General features: G+C 39.9%; 1 protein-coding gene and 1 long non-coding RNA gene across 5 annotated transcripts; one reads left to right on the top strand and one right to left on the bottom strand.

Annotated features, from left to right (window-relative positions):
- Nucleotides 1-8756: 8756 nt before the first annotated feature.
- Nucleotides 8757-24991, top strand: MLF1 (myeloid leukemia factor 1). 3 transcript variants are annotated; one of them, XM_065674690.1, is made up of 7 exons: nt 8757-8780; nt 13595-13757; nt 18825-18911; nt 19826-19954; nt 20985-21144; nt 21755-21887; nt 22835-24991. In XM_065674690.1, the coding sequence occupies exons 2-7, from the start codon at nt 13623-13625 to the stop codon at nt 22935-22937; spliced, it is 747 nt and encodes a 248-aa protein (XP_065530762.1). In that variant the 5' UTR covers nt 8757-8780; nt 13595-13622; the 3' UTR covers nt 22938-24991. The 3 variants fall into 3 exon arrangements, with proteins under 3 accessions (XP_065530762.1, XP_065530763.1, XP_065530761.1); XM_065674691.1 differs by lacking the exon at nt 8757-8780 and adding an exon at nt 8926-9013; XM_065674689.1 differs by lacking the exon at nt 8757-8780 and adding an exon at nt 9075-9194.
- On the bottom strand, nt 11100-25840 carry LOC136012004 (uncharacterized). 2 transcript variants are annotated; one of them, XR_010611546.1, is made up of 4 exons: nt 25672-25840; nt 22610-22684; nt 11806-13739; nt 11100-11728 (listed from the first exon to the last, which is right to left on the bottom strand). It is a non-coding gene; the product is annotated as an uncharacterized LOC136012004 (long non-coding RNA). The 2 variants fall into 2 exon arrangements; XR_010611545.1 differs by having other exon boundaries at nt 11100-13739.
- Between the last annotated feature and the right edge of the window lie 17 nt (nt 25841-25857).

The raw sequence follows: 25857 nt of genomic DNA, 5'->3' as shown, positions 1-25857 counted from the left end.
GGTGTATTTAGTTTTTATTATTATTATTGCTATATTTTAGAAAGATTTTTGCTACTAAAATAATGATATGTAAGAAAACACTGTCAGCCAGGAGATCAAATTTTGCTACTTCTGCTTCAGTCGCTCTGATAATGAGCAGGACTGGATGATCCTGAAGGCCATTCTTCCACCAGTAACCCAAAACCAACCTTCTCAATGATTACAGTTTTCCATTTGTCAAGTTACGAGAAGGAAGTTATTTTTAGTGGAGATCCTTGAACTTCAGAAACCTGTTTCAGGAGAGATCAGCTTGAACCTATGACTTAATCCACATATGACACAGGGCTGTGGTGGCTTTTCAGCTTGCAGCAGTAATAAAAACAATGTGAGGATTACTATTACTCCAGCATTTAAAATATTCACCATTTGTGATGTTGACTTGCCACAGCATTGCCTAATTCTTTTTCTGCTGGCTGTTCCCTCCCCTCCTTGTGTTCCTCCTTTGTTAAGACCTAGGAAAAAAGAGCAGCAGTGGCTGGGCCAGATTGTATGACGCTGGGGAGCAGACTTAAGACACTGAGTCACTCTGGAATTGCCACTCCAGGGTGAGATGTGACACGATACGTCTGCTCTTTCTGGAAGGAAGCAGGAGCCGAAGCTCAGCCCAGACAGTGGAGGAGGGAGCTCAGTGGGAACACCATCCCTGAGCTGTGCTTTGCTCCAGGCTGGGCTCCCTGCTCAAGGTGAGTGCCTTGTGAGCTGGAAATGGTGGTCATGCCATGATTTAAACCCAGGTGAAAATCAAAATCACATCTTGGCTATCCTTTTGCTGCTTCAGAAATGGAATATAGACTGGGGCTGCATGGATGTAAGGATAGTAATGATATAAGAAGCCTTTCAGCCCTTGGGCATCGGTTCTGAACACACTATAATGTAAAAGCTATGGTTTGAAAGGTGGTGTCTCTGCTGAGCTGTGACAGTAAAAATCTGATTCCCACTAGATGTCTCTGCTGTTCCAGAGCAGTTGTCGCTCTGAACCTTGGTGCTACCTAGAAAGCCCATAGAGATGAGAAGCACGTAAACCAAATTTACCTTTTTACTTCCTAAACAGAGCTGGAGTCAGGGTAACCAGACAGAGCAGTTTGCCTCATAGTTTTCTGGTGCCTTACGTTCTACATCTTTCCAAATAAAAAATACAGTCCCAAAATGTAATCTCCAAATATTTACTACATGGCACAGTCCCTAGGGGAGTTTATAAGAAGGAAAAGTGGATCCTTCCCCTCCCCTGCCAGCAAAATTGGCTGCCCAATGTCAGCTGCCCCTCACTCACCAGCACAGCAGCTTCTGGAGCAAAGGGGAGATGGGGAGGGGGGGTGGGCACGGGCACCTTCCTCTGGAGTCTCCACATCTCTGAAGGCAGTGGCTGGATTTCCATGTCACAGTTCTGAAAGGAAGGCATAAACAAATCCTACTAATTATTATTACTGGAAAGTAAATACAGCTAACATTTGCAAAAATGTCAAATTGCATTTTTTGTTACCTTTTCAGTGGATTTCAGAGTATTTCTTTTATAAATTATTGCTGTCTTATTTCAGTCTTCATACAAGTTGCAGAGCTGGGTGACTATGAGAATTGAGTATATATTTAAATAAAATATTAATGTGAATGTTATTACGCATCTACCTCTAGTTGCTTGCAGTAAAACGATGCTTTTATCTGACATTTACAAACAATTTATAACAAACTGCCTTCGCAAAAGACTCTGCACGGGGCTGACATTACAGATGGAATGTAATCAGCTTTGTAGCAACACTGTCAAAAGGCCACTTCCACTAAAAATATGCTTAGGCCCCTGGAAATTGCACTACATCTTTAAGCCTATCTGTAAAAGAACTTAACTGTAAGAAGTAAGGATACCTCTTTTATGCCAATACATTTTAAATTTAAATAGTAACTGCTGATCCTTACAGAACTGACTGGGGCCGGAGCACTGATTGTCTTGAGTCCTCTCAAATTACCTTCAACCTTGTTCCTGACATTGCTGGGCAGTGCATGGAAATACACAGCTTGGAGCTGATCAGAGCTCCTGAGTGCTGTTACCTTCTTTTTCCCAAAATAGTTCAGGAAAAGGACCTATTTTTAATATACTGTGCTCATGCTCAATAGTTGGGTAAACAGAGCTGAATGCTTTCCTACACTCTTTGAAGTCTTGCAACAAATCTCATTTAAAAGTAATTGTGTAATAAAAGCTGGGAATTTTTTTCCTCAGGTGAACAGTGCTTGACAATTAAAACTGACAATTAATTCTTGCCTCACCTGTGAAACTCATCATATTCCAAGCTGTATAACTTGATGTTGTGATAACTTGTGCTTTTAATATACTTGGTTTATACAGGACTAATTTAAATGGCTGCTCAACTATCAAGATTCATTTTTAGTTTTACAGAGAGCCTAAGGCAGGCAAGACCTTTTGAATTAGTGCAATCGCTTGAACAAACACTCTACTGTCCAAACTGTGGTCACAGATTTTAAACAGTGGAGAAATTTGGCTTCACCTGGTGCAAACCACCTGCAGAAGAAAAGTGTGCTTTTTGGTTTCCTATGGAAATCGTCTCTTGCAGGCACAGGGTAAATCAAGCAGCAATTGCTACCTAGCTGACTTATAGCCTGGGGGTGTGTTGCATTTTTCTTTGTCTTATTTTACAGCTTGAGGCCGTGGCCAAATTCTGAGCTCAATTTTGGCAATCTTCACCATTAATCTGATAAAGACTTTGCCCCAGGAACATACTTGCTGCATTTACTCCCAGTGCCAGCAATTTGTTTCCATCTTTCCCTGGTTGTGAGAGAAATGCCCCCACCATAGAGCTCAGCAGAACAGGGTCTCCTCTCTTGGCGCACAGGTTTGAGGAGAAGCCAGTCATCTCCCACATGTCTTGCTGTTAGCCTAATGCACTGCCAAAAGAAGCACCAAAGCCAAGTGGCTTTGCCCCAGTCATCAGAAAAACCATAAATGCCATGATGCTGAGATTAGAGTATGTTTTTTTTTTCTCTTCCAGTGCCAAAAGAGAAGTTGCCAAATATAAGAAATAAATAAGTCATTCACAGAAGACTGATGAAGTTCAGTGTCTTCCACATGTATTTTTGGGGTTTTTGGCCATTGAGAATGGCAAAATGAGATAGCTGCAAATTACTGAAGTAACTCAAGAACAAAACTCCCTCTGCTTCCTAATACTTTAACGTGTGCTGCCATGATTTTTACAAATCAATAGTAACTGTACATGACGGCAATGGAGTCCATTTAAACAAATATTATTTTTGGATCAAATCCTGGAATCAATAATAAATGCTCCCGCTGGGGCTAGTTCTTGGCTGGTTTTTGGTTCTGTTGGTTTTTTAATAACAAGAATATATATATTTATATGCCTCAGTTTTCACTCTACTAAACAAAAACAAGAAGTGAAGACAGAGGGAAAGGTCACAAAATTAGGGCAGATTAAAAGTAATGTTGTTTAACGTGATGAAAAATTAAACTCAGGATTTCACTTCCACAAGATGTAATTAAAGCCAAAAACTTAAAAACTCTCAAACGGATTATTGCTTCTATAGATGATTTAAGGAGTAACATCCAAATGCTTTGAAAAAGAATACAAAAGCTTATCCTCCAGGTCTTGGAAATTAGTTTGTACACTGATAGTGCAACAGGTCAGGGGCAGATTGTGTCACACACAACTTTGGGCACTTTGTAGTAGTTTCTGATAAAACATCTAGCCCAGGTAACTCATAAATAAGACACTGGACACCATGGAGACTTACCAGGTAATCCAGTGTGGCAGTTCATATGTTGTTCATATTGGTATTTTGTAAACAGCTATAAAATGTGTAAATGAAATGAAATACTGATTTTTAAAAGGGATCTCTCACATTTCTGCACATCTAACAGGATATACTTCACTGGTTCTTTCAGCTGACTCAAAGAAACACACACAAACCTCATTATTTTACCTCACTGAAGCCTTACAGATACAGAAGGCTTCAAATCACAACATGAGGATTTCTGTTGCAGTCTAAATGATATTTGTTGCCCTGACAACGGCATGCAAGCATTATTTATTTGTTCATGCATTATTGATAATCCTCTAATTTGTGTGTGACGGGAGGAAGTTGGTCTGCTAGTAAGTTATAAATGGAAGATTATCAACAACTTGTGTAAGTCGGTGACAATTCTATATACAGCTAGTACCAGCGCTCACTCTGCTGATGCCATAAACCACATTTCTTACCCACTGGTGGTGCAAGGAATCTCCTGCAGCCATGAGTTTCTACTCCAGTCTATGATTAATATTCTTTTTTTCCACATTGGGTTGGGGTTTTTTTGTTGTTTTTTATTTTTCAATTTCAAAGACAGAACAATAGATTTTAAAGGTATTTCCTAATTATATACAGAGCCCAAAGAGAGTCTCAGGGGTGAACACAGAAATGTTTCCTCTCACAATGTCTTGAGTGGGAAAATAGAAAATGTTAGAGTAACAGTAGAAGACAGAAATCTCTTCCTCTACAAGCAGGGATCAATCTTCCCCAGTTTGCATCTTACATAAAATATGGTGCAGCTTGTCTATTCAAGGCTGACAATGTATTTCTGAAGAGACAAGAACAAAATCACCTCTGGTCAACTCTGAGAGACAGGTTTACTTCTGTCTTGCTCCATTTATTTCATTAGGTAAATGGAGTTATTACCCCAGTTTTAAACCATCTAACATCTCATTATAGTGGCAGACCTGGCATCTTCAAGCATCAGTGAAGAGACTGACAGCATGTCTCATGATTCAGATGAGATATCAACAGAAAAGTCTCCTGATAATGAACTAAAGAGTATGGATTCTTTCTTTTTTCTTGGTGTCTTCTTTCTGTATGCAAACCAGATATTTCTTTTTGTTACTTTTTAATTTTGATATGCATTTATTTTTAAAACAAGAGAACCCTGTAATTTAGTTATAAGAATTATATATTTTTAAATCCAGCTAGCAACGTCTGGCTCTCATTCTCACAAACCAGTTGCTGGCTGGCACTTTGCCTATTTAAACAAGTACGTAGGAATGCAGTTTTCACCTCTGAGTGTTAAGCATCCCTACCGGTTAAAAATAATCCTTGTAGAGAAAGCACAGCTAATAACTGACCAGATATTAAGGCAGAAATATTCCTGTATTTCTCAGCAATTGCACCCAATGTTTTCCACATATTTAAGTATATTTTATGAAGCTGTGCTATTCTAAATAAGTTGATTACAATCAGGATCTTTTCTTCAGGGTTACTATAGTTGTTTTGTACTCTGGATGGAACAGAAAACACAAGTGAAAGTGAAATAGCTGAGGAAAAGAGCCCTCATCATAAAGAGTTAAGATGAACACAAGTGTTAGTAGAAAATATTTGGAGCAGGAACCTAAAGACACGTCTTTAGAATCAAGGGAGAACAGAGAATTATAAATACCAACAAAACGTCAATATGGCAAAATGACCTTTTGTGCTAGATGAGTATGTTCAACAAAGCTCTGAAGTCTGAATCAGATTTAAATAGTCATATCACCAAAATGAATAAGAATTAAGAAGGTAAATTAATTCCTAAGGGAAATCACTGTAGATCTCATTAGTTCAGGAACAAGATACCTTAAAACTTTTAATTAAAGATAATATTTACTGCAAATGAATAAGAGTTGGCAGGTTTCAGCAGAAACCATAATCTCATTTATGCAAAGTTTTCTTATATTAAGGCAGACATCATTAATCTCATTGGAGATGCCCTCCAGACTGACAGTGCTGTAGCACCAAGGTGATTTCTTACAGAAGTCTTTTTATCTACACAAAAGAAACCTAACTCAAGCAGACACAAACCATAAGAAGGCCTGAGCAATTAGAGTTATCACTGTGCAAATAGAGTACTGACTTCATCGTGTTAGTAAGCCTCTCATAATGAGCTCACTTCTAACGGGGCCCATCTTCCCACTAGCAGCTGAAAAATTAACACTAACTGGAACTCATATTGCTTAGTTATCTGCTCGGAAATCCAGCTCTGGATCTGCTCTGACTTGGAAAGAAATCTCTTTTGGAGTTGGAGTCTGCATAAAATTAAATAGCAAACTGTAGATGATATGATGTACTCTGAACAGCCATGGGAATGCTCCACATTTCTGTTTCATCATAGTACAGAAGAGGTTTCTTTTTACAAGGCTGAATTCATACAAAGAGTACGCAGCACTAACTGAAGCTGTAGTCTGTTTGGTATCTGTGTTCAGAAACTGTAAATACATACTGGTAAAAACCTAGATAGGTTTTGGTAGCAGACTGTAAACGACCACATCAAAACAAATATTTTGAGAAGATAAAGCTCCAGGAGGATATGAGTTTGCAGGATTTTGTATTTGATACGCTAACTATATTAAAGAAAATTCACCTTGCTGGTTTGTAGTGAGTAGTAAGTGAATATTCTAGCATACCATGCCACGGATATTAATGAACTACTACAATAGCAGAAACAAATTGATCCAGGGCATCTTCTAGTAATCAAAATATAATGACAAATAATTAATAAATGACTAATGTGACCTAATCACTATTGTAAAGCTACTGCTTATTGCATCTCTAGTTTGAATTTGCTCTAGCTTCAGAGGAGTTTTAAAGAACTTTTAGTACTGAAAGACTAACTACAGTGCAGAGGATGACATTACTACAACATTTGTAATATTTTTGTGTGTGGTTTGAAACAAAGCTGGAATTCTGTCTCTGAGCAATAAAAAAGTTCTTTGATAACATCATAACTGGCATGAGATTTCGTTATAGAAAGCCCCAAAGCGGCAGAGTTCACTTCCATGACTAACGCCTGATTTGTTTTATTTGCTAATCTTTCATCAGAAATGTACAAACAATTCACGGGCTTCACCTGGGTAATCAATGGGTAACCCTTTTCCTGTCACGCTTCCCTGCCCACCAGTCAGTCAGCATAAACGTTTTCACTGTAACAACTGCTCCACCTTGGAGTGCATCGTAAGGCTGCAATATCACCACTTGCTAGGATCTAAAGAGAAGTCTACATCAGTAGACAGCAAAATCAATGCTCACCCAATTACAGATATTTTTCAAAAATATTGCAGGCTCAGTTCATTCATCTTTTATGTCGGTTTTCCACTTTGGGCCAAATACCAGCAGAGCTGTTTCTGCAGCGTGATGGATCTTAGTGGAACAAAGAAGTTACTTTCATCACTGCCATATAAATATCCTGATGCTCTCTAATCCCACCTGGTTGTCTGGGGCACATTTTCTATCTTTCCCCTAGACACTGGAATATTGAAATAGATGTGAGAAGAGCCTTCACCTGCCGCTTGACAGGAGATGCAAGAGAGGGAACAACTCCCAGGCTCACAGCTCTGAGAAACTTTGCTATCTAGATAAAAATAATTTTTCAAAACACATACATGTTTTTCTCCACGATTCTCCTCTGGTACCTCTTTTTTTTTTCAAACTTTATTCCTTCAGAAGAAAGTTTGTCTGTAACCACAGTTCTTATACACACCGCTACGTGCTCACAACCACTCCGCTCTTCAGGAAACCTAGCTAACACTCCCCATGTTATTTACTCCATTCTTTTATTGAAACCTTCCTGTGCCAAACCTGCCTAGTGACAGGGTTTGCTGAGGAGTTTTTCCCTTACAGTCGGCTGTGGGACTGCTTCTTCCTGCTAAGGAGACAAAGAGCTCTTTTTTCCTCTCTGTTTAACCAGTAACCCTAACCATTCTCACTCCAAAAGGAGGCACAGTTAAGCAATACATAAAGAACTGCTATCCAGCCAGCAACTCTGTAAAGCTTCAGGAACTGGATATGCCTTGTCATTGCTCATCTGGTGTGGAGTGAAAGGTAATAACATAATCATAGAGTGGTTTGGGTTGGAAGGGACCTTAAAGCTCACCCAGTTTCAACCCCCTGCCACAGGCAGAGACACCTCCCATTACAGCAGGTTGCTCCAAGCCCTGTCCAACCTGGCCTTGAACACTGCCAGTGATGGGGCAGCCATAGCCAATACCTAATCTAAATCTCCCCTCTGTCAGCTTAAAGCCATTCCCCCCTTGTCCTGACCCTGCATGCCCTTGTAAGAAGTCCCTCTTTAGGCTCCTTGTTGGCCTGTTTAGGCACCAGGAGCTGCTCTAAGGTGTCCCAGAGCCTTCTCTTCCCCAGGCTGAATAAGCCCAGCTGTCTCAGCGTGTCTCCATAGGAGAGGTGCTCCAGCCCCTGAGCATCTTTGTGGCCTTCTCTGGACTTGCTCCAACAGGTCCACATCCCTGCTGTTTTGCAGGCCCCAGAGCTGGACGCAGCACTGCAGGTGGGGTCTCATGAGAGTGGAGCAGAGGGGCAGAATCACCCCCCTCGACCTGCTGGCCATGCTGCCGGTCATGCTGCCCATTTTGATGTATCCTGACCCACACACAGCTGTGATGGCCACCGCAGCAACTGCTGTCAAGTACTCCCACTCCACCGCGGCCCCAGTTTTTCCTCATGGCTCTGTTTTGCTCGAGCAGCCGTTTAGAGCTGCTGTAGCGCAGCCCTGGGGGCGTTCCGCTGGGGTGTCCCTGCGCGCCCAAGAGCTGCCCCTGTCCATGGCCGCAGTCAAGAGGCCGCGGCCCTCCTCCCAGAACGGCCGCTTTATTTTACTGCCACCTACTGGAGCAAACACCGTTACTTTCCGCACGGCTGAGGACGGGGCAGCGGACGGGGGAGCGCCGGCAGCATCGGCCCGCAAACGCCCGGCAGACGCTGGGGTGAGGCCGGGAGTACATCACGGCGGGACCCGCATCCTCGCAAGCCGGGCAGGACCTCGCCGGTCCAAAGGGGCCTTCGGGAGCGGCAGCCCGCAGATCAGCGTGGGCCCACGCGCCGGGCCGCGCCCCGGCCCCGGTTCCGCTCCCCGCCGGGCCCCGCTGTGGGCCCGGCACCAACGTGTAGGAGCGGGGCCGCGCGGCGGCGCCCGTTGCCACGGCAACAGCGGCTCCCGGTGAGCCCCGCCTTGCCCTGCTCGCCGCGGCTGCGGTGGCCAGTGGAGGCGCGGGGAGGTGTCACGTGGGGTAGCGGGTGCCGCCGTGAGGGGCCGCGGAGCCGGTGGCGCTCACACCGCCGGGAGCCGCAGCCATGTTCGGGGGCCTGGGCCGCCGCTTCGAGGAGGACCCCTTCTTCCGGTGAGGGGCCCGCTGTGGCCCCGGGGAGCCGGGCTGGGAGGTGGCGGGCGGCCTCTGGAGCCCCGGTGCTGGGGTGTTGGGGGTTGCGAGTGGCCGGTCGGGGTGGCCGTAGCCTGGAGGAGCTTTTCGGGGTTCCCTTTGCTCTGGAGGACTCTTGTCTGTGCGGGGTTAAGCCACTGATACGGTTCCTAGCCGTGCTTCCCCCGTTACCCGAAGCAAACGAGGGTGCGGAGTGCATGTTAGTACTAGGGGAAGGGGGTTACACTGTTGCTTGTGGCCCCTCTTCAGCAACGCTCGTAATCCTTACTGTGCAGTAGGGAAGTCGGTCGTAATTTTATAGTGGCATCTACAGAAAAGAAGTCTTCACCTGCGTTGGTTTGAGTTTCTTGCTTTTGTTTTTGGGTTGCTTTTTTCTGAAGTTTCTTAGGAAGTGGAGAGGTGCTGTATGTTCTCGCTTTTCTGTTTTTTTTTTCGGTTTTGTTTTTTTCTTTTTGCCACAGACTTTCTGAACTGTTGTCAGTGCGCAACTAAAGGTTACACCAGGTGTTCTTGCATTAGAACTTTGCCAGTATCTATATGAGATCAATAAAGGCAAGCTGTTTCCTTGTGCCGATTTCCTGAGTGGATCCTGATGCTTCAGCTCAGCAGATGTGGGTTTTTTTGATCTCCATACCGCAAGCACAATGATAGTGCTTGGGGTAGATCATGCCTATGTACTCAACTCTGAAACAACATTATTTCTCATGGGAATCTTCTTTTCCCATGGGAACCCAAATCCAAGTAGTGTGTCGTGCAAATGTTCCCCGATCCTATGTTAGGATAGTCAAAACTGCTGAAGTATCTAGTCTGGCCCCGTTTTATATCCTTCGTCAGAAACTGATCTGTAGTGGGTAAGAATGGGATCAGACAGCTTGAAGGAGCCTGAATGATTTTAGTAAGTACAAATAAAGACATCGTGTCTTTAGGAAAAACTATGTGGAACTTAATTACAAGCAAAGATAAGGGATAGTGCTGGTGGGTGGACAAGGCAGGGTAACACTTAGGGCCTTGTGATGTGGGTTTGTTGACTGTATCTCTTAGCTACAGGATATTCTAGCTGAGGTTGCGTTTGTACCTCTTAAAGGAGAATCTACTGCTTAGTTGCAGAAACATGTTTCTAGTGGTGGGATAGTTTCTAAAGCTGCACGATTGATTAGTACACTTGGTTTCTAGGAATATGTGCACAATTATCACAACTCATCAGTTATATGCAGAAAATTTCACTATGTAAATCCTCTGCACGAAACTAAATAATAGAAATTAAGTCTTGTTTGTAGTATTTTGCAGCATGCTTTTGAAGTATTAGTTGCTTTCCTCTTATTTTATTGCAGTCACTGATGCAGTTTAAAACTAGGGAGAAAAGATGACTGCAGAAGATAAATGGGAGTGTGTGTGAAAGAGATGAGAGATTGATTTTGAGATTAATGTTCTTGGCATTGCCCTTTTAAATCTGTTTTGCATGTAGTTAAGGAAATTAGCTTATTGCTTCAGATAAGATTGGCTTCCAAAATAGAGTAATAATAGGCTTCTATTGCCTCTTAAGGAGAGATTTTGAGTGCTGAACTGGAAATGTGCCTGGGTTAAAAGAAATAGCTGTCTGTGAGCAGCTGTCCTGGGGAAGCACCAGTCAGTCAGTCAAAATGCTGCCCAGCACCCCTCCCTCCCCGAGTTTCATCCCTGATAGCCTGGACAGGTGCAGAAGTTGCATCTTCTCTGCCAAGTGCAGTTGGCCTCTGTTTTTAATTCACCAACACACAGCTCTTGTTTTATTGTCCAGGTGTTACCTCCAGTTTGATTCTGCAGCTTCAGGCTTACATAAGTTCCTAAATAAACAAACAAATAAAATGTATCTAATACAAAGTACAGTTTTCAAAAATAATAAACTGAATTTATTGTTCTAGGACACTGATTTTTAAACTGGCCAGAAACACATGCTGACTTACACTGTACCAGGACACACGTTTTCCAGACAGATTCTCTGTTGACTTCCCATTGGTTTTGCCCTACTCTGGAGCATATCAAAATCATAGCATTTGTTTCAAAGCTTGACAGCACTAGATCTTTTTATGAATAGCTCCCTAAAATGTCCCTGGGGAATTGGGAGGCTTCACTTCTGTTCCTGAATCTGTCACAGTATATATCTTACTTCCCTGTCTCTGATGATAGTAAGAAGCTGTATTTCTAAATTGCTTCACAGACCTTCATTTAAAAAAAAAACAACCAACATAAACCCCTAGTTTTAGATGCAGATGTAAGTGTATCAATTAGATATAGTGGAGGGTGAATGGCCAAGAGAAGTTACCAGAGAAACTGAGATAATGCAAAAAGAACAATTTCATGAGGTATGAAGCATTATTTTGTCAGATGAGGTGTATTACAGTATGTTATGCACATTAAATTAAACCAGGTTTTCTTATCTACATTCAGTCCATCAAATCTTATTTTGCTTATGATGTGTTGTAGATAACTCGAGTGCCCTTTTGAACTAGAAGAGACTGGAGAGAAATTTTGTTATATATATATATATATATATATTACTGATGGAATACAGTTTGAGTTTTGATAACCAAACCTGTCTGAAGTTTGTGGTGTCAGAAGAGATTTGCTGGACGTACACGTCTACTGCAGTGTAGTGCTTATGTGCTTCCCTCATCTTGGCTCATGCAGTGACTTTTTCCATCTGTTCTTCATCCTGTGAAACGTGAGGGGACACCTGCTGTGTGCAAGCTGCTTATCACACTAGGGCTGAAGTTAAAGCTGGTTGTCATGTGAGTGGAGTAGATTAGGGTCTGCTTAACGACAATGGTAGAACTACTTCTATACAGGTCCCTTTGCATTTAAGTGAGTTAAGTATGGGCATAGCTTAAAAGGATATTGTGTTAAAAAAAATCTTGTTTGAAAATTAATCTAGTGTACATTTGTAGCTCTATTTCTTTGCACCCTTTAGTTTAACTCTGGCACAAGAAGAGAGTATTAGTGGAGAGGTCAAAGTGGCCGCGTGGCGAGGAAATTAGTTTTCATAGGACTGAAGATAAGGGAGGAGAGAATAGAAAAGCTGTTCAAGAGAATTGCAAGAGGTGATTGGCTGTTAAAGTCAGAAGAACAACCTGAAGCTTTTCTTCACGAAGGCAGATTTTACAGGAAAGGCTGTAGTGTGCTGGAGAGAATCAGGGTGTGAGCCGTCTGGGGAGTGCCAGGAAGTTGATAGGAAGGAAGATGAGGTGCTATTAAGTCTAAGTAAACATACCTGGGAAATGATTGTTAATAAAATGGCTTTCAGCGGAATAGCAAAGGGGGAAATTAGACTGGAGGTGAAGGGAGGAAATCACCCGTACTTTTTGTATAAAGTAATAATTTGTAGCCTTGGACCACAGGCAGCAGTACTGATCATGTATTGTGCTTCTGGCAAAATCATATTTTGATCCTCTTCTGGCCTTAGAAATATTTAGTATGTGCCCAAATTAGAGAATGCAAAGAATGAAGTAAGTAGTAACAGAAGGCAACTTGAGCAGTGCTCTACCTGCAAGCCAATCTTTGGGATTACTCGGGAGGTTCTAAAAACCTACAGGTTTTTGGAAGCAGAGGCTAAGTGTTTAGAGAGAAGAGGGAGAAAACTAGTAGGAAAGCAAAAAGCCAGTAAGAATCTTTCTTCCTAAGCAGAGAAAAGGGGTATGAGAACATGATTTATGGAGGGGGTAAAAAGGGGTACAATAGTGGGTGACTAAAGTAACGGAGATGGAGCTGGCGATGGAGAGAATTGTATACATTTTTGAGCATGTGGGTCAAGGAGGATGAGAAGTAGAATGGAAGTGGCCAGCAAAATAAATTTGAGGGGTGATGGTGATGAAATCTAGTGGGACATAATGAGTTCAGTGAGTAGTACCATACTAAACTTTGAGAGATTTGAGAAGTCAAAAAAGGAGAGGGGAAAAAAAATTCTTTTAATATCAGGGGTTGGAGGTAGAAGTAGTGATAAAACATGAGTCAGTTTTATAGTTTGTAGCAGATGGTAAACATAGGCTGGAGTGAAAGATGGCTGCAAGGGCTGGAATATTTTTGGGGAAAGGTGAGGAAAGAGAAGAAGCAGTACGGACACACAAGAGTGCAGGAGAGCCGTGAAGGCAGCTGAGAAGACAAAAGAACTAGAACATCTAACCAACGTGAGAGATGGGAAGAAAAGTGAAAGAAGTGAGAGTTTGTGAGAAATAGGAGATTGCCCAGTCAGGTCCTGTTAAAGTAAGAATCTGAACAGAGAACCATATGGTATCATTAATAAAATCGCATTTTAACAATTTTGGAGCAATTTTCCATAGCTTGGAATAAAACCTGATGACTTTCTGTGCAAAATATCTCTTTTTCAGAGATCCTTTTGCTGCACACCATGAATATATGCGGCAGATGATGAGAAGCTTTTCTGATCCTTTTGGACGAGATCCATTTCTCAGTGTAACAGATGGTGGGGAGAGAACAGTAGATCGAAGAGCATGCCAGGACTCTCAGGTTGCTCTAAGAGGAAATCGCAGAGTAAGTATTTTCTTAATCTCTAAGGATTGCTACATGGAATTTACATTTACTGGTAATATAGTTGGCTTCACATTTCCGTTTCTGTTAAATTTGGTCCAGTGGAAACAGGGACCTGGCTCAGCTGTTACAGCCTTGGTCAGATAGTTTCATTGCTGAGTAACATGTGAATAATCTCTCTTGGTTCATTAATGGCCTGTTACTTCACACTGACAAGCTTCTGTTAGGACTAATGACAAGTCTGTATATTATTGAACATTGAATATACAGTATTTAATGAAACAAACTAAACAATCTTATCAAATGTTTGGTTTAATAAATATTATGTATGAAAAATGTTTCTGTTACAGAAAGGCATTAAAAATGTCCTGCAACAGAGCCTTCTCTGAACTCTTCCTTTTTTTTCTTTCTTTAAAAGGTACCTTGATACTTATGCCTTCACTCTGCAACTTAGTATCTTGTGTCTAGTTACTCATGTTAGTTTGATGTAACAAAAACCTGTGTTGCAGCCACTTGGGATCAGAGAAACTGATATGAAATCTAGTATTTCTATAAATTACCAGCTGAAACTGAGAAGTTGGCAGTGATCTGTGTTTTGTATAAGGTAGTTTTTTTTAACTTTCTGCCATGCAGGACAATTATATCTTATGCTTCTGTAGCTAAACCTTTTATAATTGCTGTATTTAGAAAGGATGTAAGTTGGAAGTTGGTTCCTTCCCCTCCACCAGGCTAAATATTTTGCAGCTGAATGATCTCTTACTTTAGTGAATCATATTCAATTAAAAAAAAAAAAAAATCCCCAAACCATTAAAAAAACCCCACAACTCTCCCTGCCCCCCACCCCACAAAAAAAAAAAAAAAAGTTGGAAGACAACACTCATTTCAAGAGCTTGTGGAACTTGGCCAGATTTGGTGGTGGTTGTTCAAACCTAGATAGTTAGAGCTTAATAAACACAGCTGAAACACAGACTATCACCTGCAAGTCAAAAGGGTAACTGTCAGATTCTTTCCTCTCTGCTCATACATTGCCAGTTAGTTTCAAATATAGATGCTGCTGGGTCTACTTAGGGCATGATCTTTCCTCTACTGAAGCAGATTCTTAGGCCTTGGTTCAGTAGATGCCTAAAACCAGATTGGCCTTCATTTTTCTTCAGAAAAAGAACACATTGAACCTTATCCTAATAGCCCAGAAGTTTGTGTCCCTTGTACGTGGTGGTGAGGGACAGGTATGAGACAGAGGAAACCTCTATCTATGGTTACAGAAAGAAGTTAAAGGCACAAAAGCACTGTGTTATTTTGATAAGAACAGAAGAATTCCACACCTGCTAAAATCTTTTCAGAATCTTTTGATGTTCCTCATGTTTCGCCTCAGAGCTGTCAAATGTCACAGAAAGCTTGGCACTGATTAGTTGAGCATTGTAGTAGTTGCAAACCGCTTTTACTGATTCCCTCCAGAAGTGACTCAGATACTTAAAATAATTAGTTTTGTGTAGAAAAAAATGGACATCTTTACTACCACATAAAAACCACTTTGTTAAAATTACCCATGCTGATTACTGATATTATCATTCTGTTTAAGTAAACTGTAGCATGTCTAAAACTGCTTTATGAGGAAAAGAACTTGTTGCAACAACACAATGTGTACCAATGTAACATTCAAATTTTAACATGCTTTTCCTTTTTCAAGCAGGTTTGCAGTGTCAGTTTTTAGCACAATGAATGGGCTAAAACATCTTAAAAGATACTGTCATTCAGTTTTGTTATGGTATCTGATGGTCCTATATGTTAGGCAACTATTTAGCAGCTTTTAGCATGTATTATAAAACAAAGTTTGTAAACTTTATTATTTCTGAGGATCCCTTTTGCACTTGATATGTGTAACATATAAATATGTACGTTATTCTGTCAATACATATTAGACAGAACTGCAGTGTGGAAGAGTTCTTAAAGGTGCTCCAAGAACTGGTCAATTCCTTTTGTACTTAGAAGTTACTGTGAAGTGTTTGGTACTTCTTTATTTAGGTGGCTTTTATGTAACTCTCCAACCTTAGCTTCCTGGAAACATCAAAGTGTTGTCCAGCATCTCATTGCCCTGTCATATAGGGATATTCAATATCAGTTGGTCAAACAGGAACTATATTTGTTGGTGTTTATAGCTACATCTATTTATACAGCTGCAGAAGAATATAATTTGCTTGTGGAGATTTGTCTTCAGGGGGTTCTGTATATGATGATAAATTTACCTGGAATTTCTTTGCAATGATCTTAGAAACTGCTGACTTAACTGCTGAAGTTAGACTTCATTTTATTGTAAGGAATGTATAGATATTTTAAAGAAATATGTTTCTATTTGCATTGATCAGTTTTAATATATAAAGAGTACTTGTTAACAGGCCAACTGCACCACTTAAATTTTTTTTTTCAGCTCTAAAATTTTACGCCAACCTTCTAAAATTTAATTACATTACATTAAGGGGACTATTGATCTGTTGATTTTCATTAACTGTCAGCAGGGGGGTTCTATTGCATGACTAGAATGTTGTCAGAGAGTGGGTGATGTCTGAAGCACTGTGCTATGTTTTAAATAATTTTGGCACAGAGGTTACTATGGTAAACAAATGTTTCTCAGCTTCTAGTTTTAAGTTCTTCTAGTACATACATGTGAATAGGCCTTATTAAATGTGGAGACAGCTATTACTTTCCAATATCAATAGTGTAAATATATTAACTTCTATATACCTGGAGACTACTTCATATTATATTGTTGTAGCACACTATAAATTACCAAGGTCCTTTTGAATGACTGTTTTTCTTTGATTGAAAATGTTTAATATTAGCTGATGTATATGAAAGTTACTTCTGCTGTCCGATAACAGGTATAACTGAAAGACGCTGGTCCTTTTTCTTCCAGGCAACAAGCTATGGCCTCATGCCCTTTGCAGGCTTTGGTAGAGTGGTTAGTATCCCAGGACCAATAACCCTTTTAGTTCTTGCTAGTACGTGTATACTGTCTGCATAACTAAAGCATGGACAAAGGCGAGTCTCGGTGTGCTTACAAACTGCTTTTGGTGGTGTTTACATGTATGGAACAGTATAATTCAAGAAAGAATTTTTTAATTCTTATTAAATGAAAATGCTGGGGTAGATTAAATAGACTGATACCAAGACTGGAAAAGTTATTGCTTAGCAGCTGGCTTTTCTACTCAGTGATGTACCTGATTGTACTTAATCTCTGATGGATGTGAATGAAGTAATCTCTGGAGACTCCAAACTCTGACTCCTGCCTTTGGAAGGCTTTAAAGAGTCCTCAGATTGAAACCCATTGGTTAAGAGAGTGGCTCTCACTTGCAGAGCAGACAAAAATAATCATGGGTCTTTGACTTTACAGATCTAACGATATAAATACGACATTACAAAGGCACAAATTTGCATCTTGCTGTATGCAAAAAGCTAATCAAAGTTCTTTTGCTAACTGCACAGATTATGGTTTTACCCTCTTGCTGCAATCTATGGCATGTAATTCCATAGGTACAGCTGATTACTAGGCAATGGCATTGATGAACACCCGGATTTCTAACTGTAGAAGGCAGTTTTCTGGAGTTACTGACACTTGCTGTGATTTGATGCCCTAAATTGTCTATCAGTATTGCCAGAGGTTTTGATAGCCCTTTAAGGATTCATATTTCTTCCTACTCAAGAAAATTTTTTTCTGTATCTGAGTTTTACTTAATTTTATGCTTAAGCTGCAGGTTTTATTTTTAAACTTTTAAATTCAATTTATGTGTTTCCAGTAGTCCGAGGAGTGTGGTATGTTTGCAATTGTAGTTAGCACCCTGGTGTTTCGAAGCACCTCAGTGCAAAGGGCTGCCATGTGCAGCCCAGCAGCCAGCCTCTTGACAAAGCTGCTGGGTTTAGCGGAGCTCATGGGAGTAGTTTTCCCTGCTCTTGTCAGTCTCATACCTGTGGACCAGAGCGTGGTGGTGGCACAGCGGCTGTCCTGGGAAGCAGTTACATGCGCACATGCCTAAACTCACCAACCCATCAGTGTGTGGTGTTTGCTCTCAAGTAGTGTGCTCCAACCAGAGCTGCTCCTGTTGGAAACCAGGCAGCCCAGTAGGGAGTTTGAACTGGTTCTGAGGAAAAGCTTGTAGTAGGAATGGAAAAGCATGATGAAAATATTTATCATCACCACCTGCCACACTGGAGAGGAGCCCAGAGGAGGATGCTCCTTAGGGACAGTGTTACTGTCTTCCCAGACGGTCACTTAGGAGAGTTCACCCTTTCCCTGCTTTCTGTCTCCCTATCTATGTTTTTTCTTGTTTGGTTGGTTGGTTTTTTTTTTTTTTTTGTTGGTTTGGTTTGGTTTGGTTTCATTTTCTTCAAAAGACAGCTTTCATCAGTATATGCCATCAGCTACATGTCCTATTAATAAAATTCTGTGCATGTAAACCTTAGTATCTATCCTTTGTGCAACACGGGATCTTCTGCCTTTGTGTAAAAATAACAAATGAATGTTTTGTTGATTACATCTACAGCATCAAGTAATTAAGATGCCATTAAAATACCAACTTATGATTCTCTGTTTTTTCCCCACTGCCCTTTTATGAGTAATGTACACTACTTCTGCAAAGGAACAGCTGTGTCTGCTGGGATGCATTTTCAGTGTGACTCCATATGCATTAAGGGATTTACATAATAGAGATAATTTGATCTTCAGTAGATTATAAGGCATGGAGCGCCATATAGTCCTTTTTACAGTAGAAGCTAGTTAGGTTAGAAGGTATTTGAAAATAGTTCTTGTAAACTGGCCACAGTATGAGCTTATTTTCACATTCAGGTGTCAAATCTTTGACTTCTGTCTTACCAGTATCTCCAACTTAACAACCAAGCTCCCCATGTTGGCTTACAAGTTTTTATTTTAAAAGATGCATTTTGGCCTGTCTTTGTCTATGAATTGCAGCCTTTGAAAACCTTTTTGATGGTCTTATTTGCATTAGAAAATGCATGTGGAAACAGCTTCAGAACTTGAGGAGTTCTAGACTATGTTTTAATTTTAATGTCTTTTATTAGGATGCAGATTTTGGGGACCCTTTTTTTGCAATGGACAGGATGGTGTCAAACATGAGAAACAGTATGCTGGAAATGCAAAGAAAATTTGTAAGTTTGTTGTTTGTTGGGTTTTGAGTTTGTTTTTTGTGTTTGTTTTTTTTATATATATTAAAAATTGTTCTAAAATTAATTGTCTTGGAGAACAACAGCTGTTTAAAATATTACTCAAAGTCCTGCCAAAATAAAGGTTACTAGTCATAAACAGGAGGAATTTAAAATTTTACCCCCACACTATATCATGGTTATAATTCTTTATGCTGTCATTGATTATTTGCTAACAACAGTATTTTAAGTGTATGCTTTATTTTCTACAGGTTAGAACTGCTGTAAGTTATCTGGTCTCTGCCTGTTGCCAGATCTGACACCTTAAGCAAAGGAGCAATTTAAAGCTTTACTGGACATTTAAAAACAAAAACCATGAAGCCTAAATGTCACCCTCCATATAGGCTTTTCTCTGATTTTATTTGCAGTGCTGCTTCTTTCTTCTTTCTCCGCAGTCTTTTAGGATAACACTGATACCTGTTAAAGTGTTGCTCAGTAAATTGACTGTGTTTTATTGGCCTTGTAAAATGGCTTGTAACCATTGTTGCTCAAGTCCTATTTCACAAGAACTCTTTACACACATTATATACTGTATGTGGCAAGACTTAGGTTACAGGTTATATATCTTCATTACTAAACTATGCCAGGGCAAGCATTCAAGCAGTTGCTTATTGCTGCCCAGGCTTTGTTACCATGTTCCCTGGCATGAGAGACCTGTGGCCAGACAAGGCTAGGACAAGAGTAAGGGTATATTAAATGCTGAGGTCTCTTCCCAACAAGGCTGCATCTGTGGTGCCAGGAGTGAGGGTTAATTTTTCGGAGGGGTATTCTTTTCACAATGAGATAGTGTCAGAATGTAAGAAGTACCTATTATCCACAAGTTTCATTTTTTATTAATAAGAAGTCTCCATTGCTTGTAGGATGACCTGTCCATCCATCCAGATGCACACACATTTAGCTCCTCCTCTGTGATGACATACTCCAAAGTAGGAGATGAACCACCAAAAGTTTTCCAGGCTTCATCTCAGACACGCACAGCTCCAGGAGGTGTAAGTAGTCCTGAGATCCAGCAAAAAGGTGGTATGTAATTACCAAAATTTCATCTATGCCAAACTGCAGCTTCCTTGAGGTTCTTTTTCCTGGAGACAGTTACTCTTATAATTTAGAAAAACATATGTCTTTTTAAACACTGCTCTATATTAAAGGCTTCTGAAGCTGAAGTGCGGTTTTCTTCCTTGTAATTTGTATGCTTCTAAGTATGAATCTAAATAAATTGTATGTCTATCAGACTGGAAAAATTGATGCCAGAACAGCTGATTCTTCCACTTCTTGTACATTAATTTTCTGTCCAAAATGTAAGATACAAGAAGCAGCCTATTTATGCAAAACATGGCTTCAAATCATCCCCATTACTCAAGCTCTTTTAAATGCTTATGTAATGCTTCAGATGAAGATGCCCTTTCATTGACTTCCTTGCAGCTGTTGCATCTAATTCTGCTAAGAAATTTGAATTTGAACCCTGAAGCAAGGTTCACGAAAGACTATATGTGAGCAGTAAAGACCGTTGAGCATGACTGGCTGTGGGATATGTTCAAACTCAAGCAGACACTCAGTTATCGAAAAGGTTCTAATAATATACCCATAAACACAGTGATAAGTGGTCGCCTGGGTTTCAAGCCAGTCAACATGACAACCTAGTAATTAGTTGTCCCTTCATGCTGAGAATATTGGCATTGGTTATTCCTTCTGTTGCCAAGGAGAATGTTGAAGACTTGTCTGCGCGTAGTATATTTAGATTAGGGTTTTTTTTTCCCCCAACAATTAATATCCAGTATGTACGTTTCTCAAGGAGCTTTAGGAGTTCTTGTTTAATCTTCCTGTCAGTTGGCAAGAGGAATAGACTTGATCTGTGCATTAGTGTATGTTCAACTAACACAGTAAATTGGAAAAGCCTGTAAAACCTAACTTTTTCAAAAGAAAGATAAAAATCCTTTGGGAAAAAAAAAAAGATTTTTTTTTTTCTTAACCTTTTTTTTGGTTGGAAAGACATTTACCATTTACTTCATTTTTTTTGTGCAGGTTAAGGAGACAAGAAAAGCACTTAAAGATTCTGAAAGTGGGCTGGAAAAAATGGCTATTGGTCATCACATTAATGATCGTGCTCATGTCATTAAAAAATCAAAGAACAGCAAGACTGGTGATGAAGAAATGAACCAAGAATTCATCAACTTGGATGAAAGTATGTCTCTTTTATGCAGTTCCCTAATGGGCTTTACACTGTTGTTTCACATACCAATTTTGAAGTTCCAGCTTGAGACATCTTAAAAGGGACTGTTTTTCAGACAGTCTGAGAGTCTGCAAATCAGGTTTCCTTGGCTGATATAAATTTGGAAACTGCGGTTACAGTGGCCATTTATAATTGAAAATGTGTTGTAATGCAATTGGTATTGTTTATTTGTACAACAGCTGCTTGCACTTGAAAGTACTTTTCATAATATTTTATGGTTTCAAACAAACTTTTAACAGAATTATGCTATTTGCTGTGTGTTGGTGGCTAACACATGTTTGAGATGTGTGGTTAAAATGTGCCTGTATTTTTACAGCAGTGTTTTGCTTTGTGGTTTTTTGTTTGTTTTTTTTTAAATTTTATCTTCCAAACATAAGCCTGCTGGCAGTAAGCTTTTAGTAGTCTTTTACAGATTCCCTAGAAATAGTTTGAAGGCCATGTGGAGAATCATGGCTCACAAGTTTAAAAAACACTGTTCAAAACCCCTAATTTTCAATACATTTTATTTTTTCCCCTACTTTGTTAGCATTTATTAAAAAGTGAACTTTAATTGTTTTTTCAGATGAGGCCCAGACCTTTGATGAAGAGTGGCAGAATGAGATTATGAAGTTCAAGCCATCTAGAACTAGATTCACTTTAGAAGCTCCAAAATACAGAAGTACTCATCACATACCTAAGGGAGATGGATTAAGAAGGTAGAAAGAGTTTCCTACCAGAATAAAGAAATACTAGCAGCAGAATGAAAATTGAATTTTGAAGCAATCTGTTCACATGCAAACAATGTTGCTGGCAATCTGACAAAAAAGTGTTGTTTATTCCTCTTCATGGTGCCACAACAAACAGTGTAAGGCAGTATTTTGTTGCTAAATTCTGAAGAAATTTAGTATATTTGACTTGGAAAACATCTTAATAAATTGATAGGCTAAAATGGTGTCTGCTCTAGAGAACAGGCCAATGCTCTTAGCTCAACCATGTACAAATGTTGTAGCTGTCCACACAGTTACTAAACTAGGTGAGCTGCTTTAAGCTATAATCCTTATTGAGGGCTAGGCTGATCTCTTCTCTTGGGTAAAAGGGAAGATGTTTTCCATATAGTTGGAGACAGACACACCCCTCTTTGCAGAGTTACATTTCAAATGAGACCTCTCCTAATCTTAAAATCGAGGAGTATGTGTAGAAATGAGGTCTTCATCAGTAAATGCAGGAGCTCCCCTGCATAAACTGCTATCTGCCAAGCTTCAGTTTTTTCCCCTCTACTATTGACAAATAGTGTCAGTGCAGCTTGTCTTGCCTCATCAGCTGCATATTTGGTAGAGAATGCTACAGAAGGGAGATGGTCCTCTTCAGTAAACTACACAAAGCACTTTCCCTGTGGCACCCCGCCAATTCTAGAGGTTTATTATGGAGGCTACTTTACCTTCAGTTTCAGTTTTCAGACGAAGCTGGTTCTTTCTTGCCATCAGAGTGTGTAAGATGAGGAATCAGTCCAACCCTATGGTGGTAACAATGGAAGGAGTTTTCGAGAAAGAATCAAATCTGTGTTACAACTAAACTATACCTCCACTTAAGTAACTAACAAAATATACATTCTCCCATCCCCTTATTTTATGGTGGTTGTGATTTTTGTTGGCTTTTGTTTCAGAGAGAAACCACGGGCAGTTGCAGGATCCAGGGAGCCCCGAGGTTCTTTGGAGAATCTCAGTGTTAAAGGAACACATGTCCCCATCAGAAGCAGCAAAAAATAAATTGCTTCCATTCTCCATTTGAATGGAGTTTCTTCAGAGAAGATAATGGTGCTGCATTGCTTATGTTTGTATAAGTATACACATATATATGACCAATCTCTGTTTTTTGTTTTAGTATTAGCGTGCCTTACTACTCTGATCTTTTGACAACTGAATGTTCTTTAAAACTTCAGATCCTTGGTAAAACCATCCAGTTCCAGTAAATTAAAAACATAACAATTTTCCACTTAAAAGCACTTTAACGGGTTATCACTAATTCTGTTTTAAAAAGAAAATAAAAAAATGCTTTGATTTACAAAATTTTTCTGCTACATCTGTAACAGTCTCAGGCTTCTTATTAAGCCTGCAACTATTAAGTAATGCAAGTATTTTTCCCCCACACTCGTAACTTACACAGAATGAAGTTCTTTTTATTTTGTGTGGCTGAAATAATTACTGATTTTTCTAGGTAATATAGCAATTAATAGCAATTTGAATGAACTACAGCCACTGTATCTACCTATCTATCTTTAAAATCATACTTTAATATTTTATAGAATCCCCAGATTTACCCTGCTTTAGCATGAAGTGAAATAGTGAATTAACAAATATTTAAATTTTATCAGTTTTAGTTTTATCAGCATCCTTATGTTTATAAGCTGTGCTTGCATCTCTTCTGTGCCTAGACTGTTGGTTTTGTATTTCTTATCCTTTGTATATTTCCTTTGGAGGTGGCCCATTATTTTTAATTCTTGAAGATTCTCTGTAGTAGCTTTTAATTATGCTGTAATAATACTGCTGTGGCCTAAAACACAGCTGTAACTACTAGTTACTGACCAGAAAAATACGTGTGAGAAACTGGTTGAGCTAGCAGTAAGTTTAACTGGATAATGAATGATTACACTGTTTCTTCTCTCCTGAAAAGCTGAAAGAGCCCTGAATACTGGAAACCATTTCCCCTCAGCTGAGATGAAACATGTTTGTATTTTTGTGTGTCCTGTTTTAGCAAATGTAGGGGTCTTAAATCTAACACTTCATCTCATGCTGGTACTGTTTGGTTAAGGAGCCTAATGTTCCAGAGAAAAGCTAACTGTGTGACTGAGGACAGGTCTTTGTATCACAAATGTTGAGTTCATATGCTGTTCTATCACACAGAATTGATCCCCATGCTGTATCACAAATAATTTCTGTAGACTGTAATGTTATAGCATCAGCATATATTTCAAGGCTAAAACATTATAGCCTTAAAAAGGCACTATTTGTATGATAAAAGAAAATAGGGTTTGTAAGTTAATCTTTGTTTGGCCAAAAAGCAAATGGCCTCTAAATCATATTTAATCTTTCTTTAGATTCTGTGGATTATTTAATTCTATGCTTATTAATGTGCAAATAATCAAAAATACTTCTATTGAACTCTGCCAAGGGCAAGACAGTTGTTTATTTGCTTGTTTAATGTCTCTTCCTATTATTAGAGCAAACACTAGTGACAATAAATCTATGCTGTTGAACCACTCCACACGTGGGCAAGGTAAGAGGGTGGTAAGGAGATAGGAGCAACTCCTGATGGGAGGATGAGCTGTGTGTAACAAAGTCGCAACTGCCAGAATCCTGAATCTTTTATTCTCCTTCAAAAGTAAGAGTACAACTCTATGGCCTGACCTTCTGTACACTGAAGACAACACTGATTTTGCAGTTGATATCATTGAGAATATAAGGCCATGGAGGCATTTTTCCAGGCATGTCACTTAAACTTCCCAGTGAAAAACAGTCAAAACCTTGAAATCTTTGGTTTGGGAGCTGCTGCTATTTAACAGAAAAAGTATTCATCTTACAAGTTACTTTTTTTTTTTCTGTGCTTTACTGAGATTAAAAAAAAACAACCCCATGCCACATATATATAATCAACAAAACAAGTATGTACTTCAGTTTTAAAATTATAGTGGAAGGAGGCTGATATTCATTACAGGTTACTTTGTTATACAAGCCAGTCTTCTAAAGTGTAATGCAAAAGTTGCTGTTCTACATAGAAACATCGGAAACTGTAATTCTTTAATAAAATTATTTATTTGTGGTTATTGTTTTGTTTACACCACAACATTGACTAGTGCATTTTTTATTTTGGCCTGCTCAAGAGCATTCTTATGTATGACACCAGTAACAACGCAATGAGGGAAAGTGTGCTGCTCTCTTTCCAGAGGGAAAAGGTGCATTTACCATGCAAAAAGCACTGCACCAGGAGGAAACAGATGGGGGGAGCATTTGTGTGTGGGGTGGCCAGGCTGGGTCTCTGCTTCAGACCTGCTCCTGGAGTGGTCTCTGGTGTGAAAGACCAGCTGTGCTTGGTGTAATCCTCAGCACTGGGCATTTACTGTTTTGTAGTTGAGAATATAGGTGCATGAATGTCAGCATGCCATCCATTCTAACAGCCACCATAAATATGCTATCACCCAATTCTAAATTCTCTATTATCGTGGTATTTATAGAGAGAGGCCATGCAGAGTACACCTGGTGTATCTGTAATGCTGACTTGACTGAAATTTGGCTATTGTAATGTGGCGGTCACAGTATTACAAGCTGGTACCTGGGCTCCAACTTCCATCCTCCCAGCTGTCATGAGTGTCTTTTCCTTTCTCGTGCAGTGCTGCCATACAGCTGTTCTGATTGAGGTGCCTCAATCAGTGACGCCTGTGAAGGGTAGCCCTGTGCTCAATCCTTGCCTACATCAAGTTGATTTGGTTTGGTGGAGCCAGCTAACCTTAATCTGCAGTTACAGCACTCCTCTGAGGACTCTGTGTCTTCAAATACCGCCTTCGGTGAGCTTCAGTAGTTTAATCCGTGTGTCCAGGCCGCTAATTAAAGTAGTGACTGGGGTCAGCCACAAGAAACCATCACGGCCTGGCCCTGCAGGACGCTCCTCCACCCCTGCCCCCCCGCGGCCAGT

Source organism: Lathamus discolor, chromosome 3 (assembly GCF_037157495.1).
Source record: "Lathamus discolor isolate bLatDis1 chromosome 3, bLatDis1.hap1, whole genome shotgun sequence".
NCBI lineage: Eukaryota > Metazoa > Chordata > Aves > Psittaciformes > Psittacidae > Lathamus > Lathamus discolor.
The sequence above is the reverse complement of the archived record's forward strand: the minus strand, read 5'-3'. Positions and strand labels throughout refer to the sequence as shown.

Bases quoted from the DNA above. Each gene is read 5' to 3' on its own strand.
- MLF1 (XM_065674689.1), top strand. From the start codon at position 9,148: ATGTTCGGGGGCCTGGGCCGCCGCTTCGAGGAGGACCCCTTCTTCCG. The intron at 9,195-13,594 runs GTGAGGGGCCCG...TCTCTTTTTCAG, and splicing joins GAGGAGGACCCCTTCTTCCG to AGATCCTTTTGCTGCACACC. The intron at 13,758-18,824 runs GTAAGTATTTTC...GTCTTTTATTAG, and splicing joins CTCTAAGAGGAAATCGCAGA to GATGCAGATTTTGGGGACCC.